Here is a 10,426-nt window from a genome sequence, read left to right on the forward strand (position 1 = left end):
TCATAACAATGGCCCACAGGCCGCCCCTGCCAAACTCGGGTCAACTGCCTGTCCCGAGCTGGACCTTAGATAACCAACCCGGGTTGCCTAAGCTCGGACAGGAGCCCGACCTTTTAAACACCACTACCTTGACCTAGGGAAAATCAATTTGGGGAATTCAATGCCACGGAGAAATCCAATAACATATTGATTTTTAAAGGCACCTCAAAGAATTCCATAAGTATACTTCGTATTTAAAGGCACTTCATTATATCTTACAATTTTATGAGAGAAAATGATGATTTTCGCACCAAATACTTTCACACGTATCAAACGGACCTTTAGTCCATATGTAAATTCAACTCTTTCTAGCCTTTTAGGCCATTTTTTTTAGTTTTATCCTACACAAACACCTTCGTCGGTCTCATTTTCGATTCCTAGGGTTTTTGCCCTAAAAAACTACGAGAGTTTTAGATGTTTCCTTTTTCTCTGTAATTTAAACCAAAATCCTTTTTGATCTCTCTGATAATAGGGGAAAGTCCGTTCAAAAGTTCTATTTTTTCCCTTTCTATCTAGGGTTTTGTTTTAGATTCCTTTGGTTTTGCTTCAATTAAATTTCCATAGCCGGAATATTGTTAAAAATCTTCTGTTTTTGCTCGGATACTTTAGGAATAGATCATTAATTTTCTCAGTGTTCCTTTTTCGGTTGAAGAATGGACCAGAGATTGAAGCAACAACAAGCCCTAATGCAGCAAGCTTTAATTCAACATCCACAGTTGTACCATCCTGGGGTTCTCGCTGCTGCCATGTCTCAGGTTCTTTCTCTCTCTTGATGCTTGAATTTCCTGCATGTCTCTGTGTTCTACTTTCCATTCTTCAATGTTTGAGTTATTTTGGACAGATTTTTTGCAACTAACCCTTAAATTTCATCAAGTTTGTGAAATATGTTATAGAAGTTAGGTTAGAATTATTTGCCATATTTCAATAATTTTAATTCTTGTAGATATTATTGTGTAGATAGAAGGTTCTAAGCTCCAAACTGTTGCTATTTGGCGTTCTACCCATTGACACTAGCGCTGTAGCACCTCAATATGGGCTTGATGGAAATGGTTTCATTGTATTGTTTATTTTTCATTTTACCATATTGATGGGAAGAAGATAAATAAACATAAAAACCAACAATATGTCTTAACTTACTTCACTTACGATCATCGTAATTGTTAATCGACATTGTTAGCATGTCGATACTCCTTGTGTGGGGGTGTTGAGGCTCTTGACACTAGTGACTAGTATCTTTTTCTGGAATGGTTATTGTTACAGATCTTAGTTCGGTTGCCTCTCTTTTTCAGTGTTAGTTAGGGTTAACCTTTGATGTCACATATATTGATTAACAACTAGCAACTACCAAGATATCGAATTGTGAGTGTAGTTTGTATTTGTTTTGATATTCCGGAAGAAACTCAATGGGTTTGTTCCTTTCTTTGCTTGAGCCTCCAGCTAGTTTTCACTGACATTAAAAGTCTTCTTGTTTTGTTTCCAAATGACTATTATCTCTATGCCATGTCCTTAGATTTCTCGTTTACTTTTATATTTTGCAGATGGAGCCAGTTCCAAGTGGAAATCTTCCTCCTGGGTTCGATCCCGCTTCATGCCGCAGTGTGTGAGTGATAATTTAGATTTTTGTGGCACATTTTTATTCTTATGACACATACATTAGGGTGTAAGTGCTGATTGAGTTATACAAATATACTATTTAAGATATGTACCTGAGAACCTACTTCCCTGACCTTTCTTTATTTAGATATGTGGGCAATATCCATGTCAATGTCACTGAGAGCCTTCTTGCCGAGGTCTTCCAGAGTACTGGGCCACTTGAAGGATGCAAGCTTATAAGAAAAGAAAAGGTTCGATTTCCTTATTTTACTTGAAGTACCATGATGTCTTCTCGAGGTCATAGGAGTTACTACTTCGGATATGTATTTTCTGTTTTCCTAATCACAGTTGAAGCAAATATTTTGCATTCACCGGCTTCTGATTGGTAGTTAAACATTACAAAATCTTAAATGTTATTTCATGTCGCTATTCTGTCTTACGTTTTGACCCTTCGGTTTCTTGGCTTTTTTTCCGACAGTCGTCATTCGGCTTTGTTGATTACCATGATCGTAGGTGTGCAGCTATGGCCATTATGTCATTACACGGGAGGCAGCTGTAAGAACACCCTCTATTTCACCAGTGGGGATTGGTTTAGTTTATATCAAAAAATTCATATAAACATTTTGAGTTTACTCTTAATCCCTGATTATTTTGTTCTGTGTGCAGTTACGGTCAGGCAATTAAAGTAAACTGGGCATATGCTAGTGGCCAGAGGGAAGATACTTCAGGTTACTGTTTGATTTATCTTTTAGTACTTCTTTGTTTTCCAATGGTCTACTTCATATTATAGAGGTTTATGGTTTATCTTACATTACACAGGACACTACAATATTTTCGTGGGTGATTTGAGCCCTGAGGTCACTGATGCAAGTTTATTTGCTTGTTTCTCGGTCTATTCGAGCTGCTCGTAAGTTTTTCCAGGCTTTAGAGATTACAAAATCATTTGATTTTGATGTTGTCATTTGTCAAATCAAATCTCTTCATAACTTCAGTACACATTCAGTGCTTTCTATTCCAAACGAATTATTCTAGTTATTTTCATGGATTCTTACTGGCATTTTAATCTTTTGGAAGTTCCAAGAGACAAAGCTAGTTAACCTTCCGTTTTGTCGATGACTTCGTATGCTGCTTATTCATTTTCTGGAAACTTAATCATATTTTTCAGTGGTCTTCTTGAAGTTTACTTTATCTTCGTTCAGTTTTGGCACTTGATTTATTTGCATACACTTATGAAGTGTTGATGTGGTTGGTGTTTGCCTCATTAATAAAATTGTTTTCTAGGGATGCAAGGGTCATGTGGGATCACAAAACAGGGCGATCGAGAGGATTTGGATTTGTTTCCTTCCGAAACCAGCAGGTATGATTCTGCTTATTATGATCAACCATTCGCCCTATCATTCTTCTATCTCTTGATCAAACAGGGTGTCATTTCTCTACAGTAATTCTTAATTTTAGCTTCATTTTTACCTTACCAGAAAAGTTGCTTGTCCTGCGATCGGATGAAATGAAAAAGTTTCTCGGCTTATTAGGTCATAGAGTACTTGCCCTAAACAGTATAAAGTTTAAATGTTGACACTAATCCATTTTCCTGGATAATTTTTTCAGGAAGCTCAGAATGCGATAAATGACTTGACTGGTTAGCCAACCAACACTTGTTATTAGAAGAAAATATTTGACATGGTGCAAAATGTTGTCTCTAATACAAGCCGTTATTGCAGGTAAATGGGTTGGAAATAGACAAATTAGGTGCAACTGGGCTGCTAAAGGAGCTGCCAACGAAGACAAACAGAGTAGTGATAATCAGAATATGGTTGTACTTACAAATGGATCTTCTTCAGGTATTTGAGTTTCTTAAAACACTTCCATTCGTCCTGATGACACATCATAAGCATTAAAATACTACCTGCATATAACATCTGCTTGATGCCTTGATCCGTGCTTTTACTGGTCTGATTTAGACATACCAAAAACCCGCTAAGGGACCCTTGTTGATTCTTTCTCCTGAACTCTTTTCTGTTATTTTCTATGCAGATGGAGGTCAGGAGACTTCAAATGATGAGGCTCCAGAGAACAACCCAGCATATACTACTGTCTATGTTGGAAACCTTGCTCATGAGGTAATAAAAATATTTAAAAACAAAGCCAACAAGTACTGCTTTTGATATTCCATCATCAAAGTTCGAAAGTAATTTTTTTTACTTAAATGTGGATGATTGCATATACAGATAACACAAGCTGAACTCCATCGTCAGTTCCATATCCTCGGGGCGGGGGTTATAGAGGAAGTGCGCATCCAAAGAGACAAAGGGTTTGGATTCATCAGGTATCATACACACGATGAAGCAGCCATGGCTATTCAGATGGCCAATGGCAGGATTGTTTGCGGAAAATCCATGAAGGTATGCAATTTCTTCCTTTGGTTCATATGAAAATTGAAGGCTTGTAATAAATACGCATTTTCTATTACTGTGGATAACTTGATCTAATTTTCAAATTACCCAAATAAAGAAGAGATAAATTGATCAATTCCTGTAAAATGTGCTTTTGCAGTGTTCTTGGGGTAACAAACCAACTCCTCCAGGAACTGCTTCAAACCCATTGCCCCCTCCAGTACCACCTTACCAGATCCTTCAAGCTCCTGGGATGAATCAGAGCTATTCAGCAGCAGAGTTGTTAGCTTACCAGCGTCAGCTTGCCCTAAGCCAGGCTGCTGGGTCAGGACTTTCCGGCCAGGCTCTACTTCAGTTGGCTGGTCAGCAGAATTTAGCCGCTGCCCAAGCTTCCATGGGTTTAAACTCTGGTGGTTCACAGGCCATGTATGATGGATATCCAAACAATTCTTCCGGACAGCAACTCATGTATTACCAGTGATAAAAAAAATGATATAGGTTCTCTTTGGTCAAATGGTTCGATATCTGGGGTTTATGTTCTTCTATTTTCGTTTTAATAGCCGTCTTTTGTGTTTGGGTTTAGTTTTGGGAAATTTGGTTCTGGTGTATACACCTAATGAGATTCTTGTTGTTTCTTTTCTTTGTTTCTGTTTGAAGTTTTGGAAGTCTGGGATATATAATATGTATTTGATTGATGAAAATGGGTAGAAAATCATCCTACTCCCCCTGTGCTGGTTGCTTCGGTCATACTTCTTTTGAACTTCCTTGAAGGAAGAGTAATAGTTTTGTGCTTTCTCTTTGGTGTCGCATAGGTGATAAGCTGGCGTATGGACTTTTTTTGTTGTTGTTGCAAGGTTGGCGTATGGACTTGGTAAAAATATTTTATAATGTTTTTGTATTAGCCTTGCGCATCTGATTTGATGTATTGTTTAAATGTGGCTGATTTTGAATCTGAATCGATTTGAGTTTTGATGTATTGTTTACATGTGACTGATTTTGGACATAAAGTATGTCCAAATTAGCAGACCAAAAGAAGCCTAAACCCTCTCAAATGATCTTTTTTTTGTTGAAGCCAACCCTGTCAAATGTTGGTAACTAACAATCAAAAAGTATCTCAACAAACAAAAATAATCAAAAGATACGAACACACTAAGCGTATTCCCACATGCGGAGAAGCACCTTCAAACGGGAAACACCTTCAAAAGAAAAACAAAATCATCACTATACATGTCTTCTAATCAATAATTATTGAATTTGGATTATTACAAATGTATAAATAATAAGTTTGTCGGCCTACAGGCCTCTTTAATGTCGTTGGGCGTTAGACCTCTTCCATTCTTAGCTTAACTTTGGCTGTTATCGTGCTTATCACATCTTAATAATGTATCAATGCCGTGTAATGACTATCTTAGATCGTAGTCCATACTAAAAAAAAAAAAAAAATCAATCTTGCCTTGTTCTGACCCAAAAACTGCTGCACTTTTGGTCTCAACTCAGCTGCAGACAACACCTTCAAACCGGGTGCTACTAGCTTTTTAGATCAAAGGTCTGCAACCTAATTGGTTGCAGACCCCTTGCTTATGAAAACCTACAACATCTGTTTTACTTATTTTCGGTAGGAATAAAGATCTCCATGGAAGGGCGACCCCTAGCTTAGTGAGCAAGTTTCTATAGGTTTTGCCACGCCATGGACAGCAACCATAACATCACCATAACAATCCCTAAAGACACATTCATACCCACTCAATTTTAAAGTGAGGAAATTTGTTCTTATAATGATAATCTCTTTCTTTATTTTTTATTGTATTTTTTTTTTCTTGAAATACTCTCTTTCTCTATATATATTCTTATGTGAGGTAGAAGTTGATGGCCAAGCAAAATCTCCAACGCCCAAGCAGGATTGGAACTTGGGTAATTCACATCTGGTCTTGACCTTTCAACTAAACTCCCACTTGTCTTGTGCTCTCATCCTTCCGATTTCTGTTTCATACTTTATTCCCTCTCAATATAAGTGTTACTATAAGAATCGAGAAAATAGTCGATCTCTGACCCATTGTTTCTGCGATATGGACTACGGATCAACCATCCGAAACTATAACTCTACAAGAAACATGAATAGAAGAGTCAAGAATAGTTCTAATAATAATATTATTTATAATCATAATGTTTCACCACCCTCTCAGGGTCTCAAACAAACTTATACTCAATAGATTTCTCTCTTGGGGATATTTTTAGCTTTCTTCTTTCTTTTCTTTTCTTTTTTCCGGCGCCAATGGTAGCAATATATATTTATTAGGAGAACCCATTTCTTCAAATACTTTGTAGATTCTCTATTTGTTTAGTTTTGTGATAATATTTGATGATTAAGCGGCAGCAAGACCAGCTGTAGAAAACCTCGGAGCAGAGCAAGGAGAGATAGAGTAACTCTTCTTCTTGGTGCCAGATGGTCCATGTTTCTCTTTTCGATCATCGCTTACTATCTGTTTCAATCTGCAGTCTGCACTACAGAAAGCCCTATCGCCTCTGCGGAACAAAGAACCATCAAAACATCATCAGAAACAAAATCAATGTAGATTAGGGAGGAAACTTCGTTCACATATGTACAAACTTAACACTGAGTTTTATAGGCGTACAGATTAGGCAACCCAGTGGTGGTTCTGCTTGTGGTTTAGAGGTAAATAAAACCAGGTATGTCATACTTCATCTTGAAGAGAAGCACCGGCGTTGGAGGCATTTAGTTAAGCAAATGAAATGAGGTAAATAAATTTAAAACCCGAGGAGTACTTAGAGGTATTCAGATACTAGAAGGATATATGATAGGGAGATTCCATCCCATGAACTCGAATTAGCACCAAATGAAGTTCGAAATGAGAAGACAAAATAAAACAAAAATGATACGTGGTGCCCATTTGGTCGTCCAAATTGTTCACACCGTCAGGCAGACGGGAGCCATGACACACACTGGCAATCATACAGTTACATTATATATGAAGTAATCGGTTATAGTTGTCGAAATATCATAGACTATCTTGACCCTCCTAGGTTTTAGTGGTATCCTGTATCATCCTTCCAGATGAATAGGTCCTACCGTGTGAGTTGGTCTGAGGTTATGTGTTCCATATTCGTCACTTCCACAAAACGTTAGGGGGTCTCCAGTCTCACATAAGATACTTCAGTGTTAGAAATTTAACGAAGTTCTATCGTGCGGACTAAGCTTTTCGGATTGAAATAGTGTTTACTCATCAAAAGAAAGTGAGAATTAATCTTCATACATTGATACATCGAGCAAATCCCTTCCTATACCAAGACTGCACATGTCAAAAAGCATTTCTAAGTTGTCGTAAACAACCCATAGCGGTGTGGATTAGTTGATCATTAGATAATATTAATAATCAACTAACGAAAACTACTACTTCGATGAGTCAATTATTTGAAACAAAACACTGAGCAAGTTGGAGCAGACTGACAAGATAATTGAAAATATGAGAAGTTGATTACGAGTTTCAGTCTGAATCTGCCCATTAACATCAAACGGGTAGGTATTTTCATTTAATCTGTTTGGGCAATAGATTAAACAAAGCTTGAGTCACTTGAAGAGAAAGGACACAAGTGTAATCATTAGACAAGAACGATAACCGGAAAGGACAAAAACAAAGGCAAGCTAGCTGAACAAAAAAATCAACACCTAGAACGGTGATGGGTCGTTCAATCTCAATGATCAATTCCATTCCTCTTTTAAAAGGATAGAAAATCGAACTTCGCTTTTCTGATACGATCTAAAGGAGTAAATGCCCACAGTATCAATCTTAAGATTTTGTTCTGTCTCCTCCAGACCTATTATACAACCAAGTAGTAGAAAAAAGATGATAACGTCATAACTCTTGGTTGGTCTAATGGGTCCAAAAATCCCTATAGATAGTGGACTTTGAGTTTCGCTCCATGATCTCCTTGAGAATGTACCTTAAGGATTCCTCAAATATCATATGAGCAATGGGGCCATGAGGGGGTTTCCATGTCGAACTGATGGACCAAGGCACCATTCTACGCATTTTCTCATTCTGGATTCCAGAACGAGGACGTAATCATAACATCAATGATTTGTGATTCACTCAAGAGATCTGTTGATGATCAAGTACTGTGTGAACAGATCATCAGACTCGAGATCTAATGCTAAATTCACCAGGATCAATCCTTACTCCAACGCAACCGTAACAAGTCTAAGAACCTAATAGCAAAGCTAAGACCCATACATACAAGAAACTCAAATTATACAACCACCAAAACTGCAACTTTCCACAGAAAATGAAAGCAAACAACAGTTTGAAGCATGATTTAGTTAAAATCATTTATAGATATCATACAAGATAAACATAAAGCAACAACCCAGATTTAGAATTCGTATATAAATAGAAAAAAACATTGATAATTTGCTAAAATAGAGTGCCAATAGCAAGCTGTGAAGGTTGTGTGCAAGAAACTCCAATCCACATTTCCAAGGAAGATAAAAAAGAAGATAACAATCAGGGCAACAAAAATTCATCAAGTATTATACAGAGTTAACAATCAAGGCAAGATTTCAGAATTTTGTTACCTGTACATGAAAATATCCAGTCCATTAAGCTTCTTCTTGCAAAGATAACAAGAGTTCAAGAAATCAGGAGACTTAAAAACTGTCTCAGTTTCAAAATACTTTGGTGGGGAAGTGAAAAAAATCCCTGAATTTTCCCCATTCATAATAATGGCATCATATTGATCATCAAAATATTCAAGTTTTTTCACTGGATTGTTCTTCCCTTGATAAGAAATCACACAAGTATAACTCTCTGATAACTCCATCATCTCATCTTTCTCCTCCAAAATGGGTTCTCTCTCTCTTACTCTTTTGGATTGATCAGAAACCATCTCCCTCTTTTTAAATTTAGCTCTAGGTTTAGGTAAAACAATTGGGATTGGTTCTGATCTGGGTGAACCAGAGATTTTATTTATTGTTAAATTAGATTCATGGGCATCACTAATTTCATTCATAGCTGCTACAATACCAAGACCCACAACTCCATTTTCATAATTTCTTGGAGATTTGGTTGAATTGGGGGTTTGATCAGAAGAAAATGATTCAGTGAAATTGGTAAAAAGAGAAAGATTGATTGAAGGTCTCTTCTTTGATGATGATGAATCAGACATGATCTTTTTTGTGTTTTAATTGGTGGGTGGGTTTCTGATACTTGATTTACTCTTTTCTTGCTCAGCAATCCAAAGATTAATAAGCTGAGAAGAAATCCAAATTGGGAAGAATTATAATGTGGGTTTTGTAGAGAGAGAAACTAATTAAATGAATACCAAGTTTAGAGAGAAATTGTAAAGAAAATAATAATCAGAGAGATTATTTTTAAACTTAAGAGTGTACTTACAGCAGAAAATATTAATAGTTTCTCTCCATTGTGACTGTTATAGAAGAGAGAGAGAGGGATTCTCTCTATGGGCTATAGGAAAAGTCTCTCTTCTCTCTCTCTCTTGGAAATCACATCCCATATTACTAGCGGATTTTGGATTTACATTTTTTTTTTGTCTAAAGGGTTTTTTTTCTGAGGGGTTGGGCAAACGCCCCAAAATGACCCCATAAATATGAACGAAATCCACGTCAGAGAAAAATTGAGGGGCAGGCCCATAGTGTCAGGTTTCACATTTAAACGACAAAACGGACCTTCTGAATTTCGGTATTTACAAAAATACCAATGAAAAATCCCGTAAAATATTCAATTTTTTTAAAAAAGTCTGACGCTCCTCAGTTTGGAAATGACTGATTAAGGGAACCATCCCATCTCCATTAATCACTTAGCCACACCTCCTTCCAAAAGCGACCTCTTTCCCAAAATCACTTTTCTTCCCAACTCCAACTTTCCTTTTCTTCTTCCTCTCTCTCTCTCTAGAATTTTATTGTTTCTTTAAACCAAAATTTAATAATATATTTGAATGATTCAACATCAAACAAAATTTTTATTTCTTCTTTCTCTCTCTAAATTTTTTGTTGAAATCTTTCTTTCCATGTTTCAAAACAAACCCTAGGAGAACAAAAGGGTAAAGTGAACAAATCCTAGGAAGAAAGAGGTAAATATGACTAACTTTATATTTTCATTACGGTAGTTTATCATTGATTTTCTAGTAGTTTATCATTGATTATTATTTAAGAACCCTAAATTTAAAATATTTCAATTTGAATTTTTAAAATCCTAAATCTGAAAAAACTTTCGTCCTCATTAAATTTAAGAACCTTAAATCTGACAAAAATTTTCTGTTTCATTTTTATTGGAGAAACCTAAATCCGACAAAACTTTTTCGTAAGATCTCTTCGGTACCTAGTTTCCTGTCCTGTAAACTGTTTTCTTCTCGGTAAACAGTTTCATGTA

At 36.5% G+C, this 10,426-nt stretch overlaps 2 protein-coding genes across 2 annotated transcripts; one reads left to right on the forward strand and one right to left on the reverse strand.

Annotated features, from left to right (window-relative positions):
* Positions 1-264: 264 nt before the first annotated feature.
* On the forward strand, positions 265-4,740 carry LOC147531765 (RNA-binding protein 208-like). Its single transcript, XM_086646834.1, has 12 exons — positions 265-794; positions 1,578-1,639; positions 1,781-1,883; positions 2,111-2,187; positions 2,299-2,360; positions 2,452-2,539; positions 2,914-2,989; positions 3,238-3,268; positions 3,351-3,470; positions 3,664-3,749; positions 3,858-4,031; positions 4,183-4,740. The coding sequence occupies exons 1-12, from the start codon at positions 693-695 to the stop codon at positions 4,501-4,503; spliced, it is 1,302 nt and encodes a 433-aa protein (XP_086502960.1). The 5' UTR covers positions 265-692; the 3' UTR covers positions 4,504-4,740.
* Positions 4,741-6,140: 1,400 nt separating this feature from the next.
* Positions 6,141-9,614, reverse strand: LOC147531766 (FCS-Like Zinc finger 14-like). Its single transcript, XM_086650247.1, has 2 exons — positions 8,614-9,614; positions 6,141-6,545 (listed from the first exon to the last, which is right to left on the reverse strand). Exons 1-2 carry the CDS (start codon positions 9,201-9,203, stop codon positions 6,386-6,388), a joined length of 750 nt encoding a protein of 249 aa, XP_086506373.1. The 5' UTR covers positions 9,204-9,614; the 3' UTR covers positions 6,141-6,385.
* Between the last annotated feature and the right edge of the window lie 812 nt (positions 9,615-10,426).

This window comes from Eschscholzia californica, unplaced genomic scaffold, assembly GCF_041429995.1.
Source record: "Eschscholzia californica isolate CP2 unplaced genomic scaffold, dmEscCali1.0.p SCAF_6, whole genome shotgun sequence".
NCBI classification, from domain to species: Eukaryota; Viridiplantae; Streptophyta; class Magnoliopsida; order Ranunculales; family Papaveraceae; genus Eschscholzia; species Eschscholzia californica.

Coding starts and splice junctions, on each gene's coding strand:
- LOC147531765 (XM_086646834.1), top strand. CDS start 693: ATGGACCAGAGATTGAAGCAACAACAAGCCCTAATGCAGCAAGCTTTA. Junction 1,884..2,110: donor AGCTTATAAGAAAAGAAAAG/GTTCGATTTCCT, acceptor TTTTTCCGACAG/TCGTCATTCGGCTTTGTTGA. Junction 3,750..3,857: donor TTGGAAACCTTGCTCATGAG/GTAATAAAAATA, acceptor TTGCATATACAG/ATAACACAAGCTGAACTCCA.
- LOC147531766 (XM_086650247.1), bottom strand. CDS start 9,203: ATGTCTGATTCATCATCATCAAAGAAGAGACCTTCAATCAATCTTTCT. Junction 6,546..8,613: donor CTGGATATTTTCATGTACAG/GTAACAAAATTC, acceptor TTTGTTCCGCAG/AGGCGATAGGGCTTTCTGTA.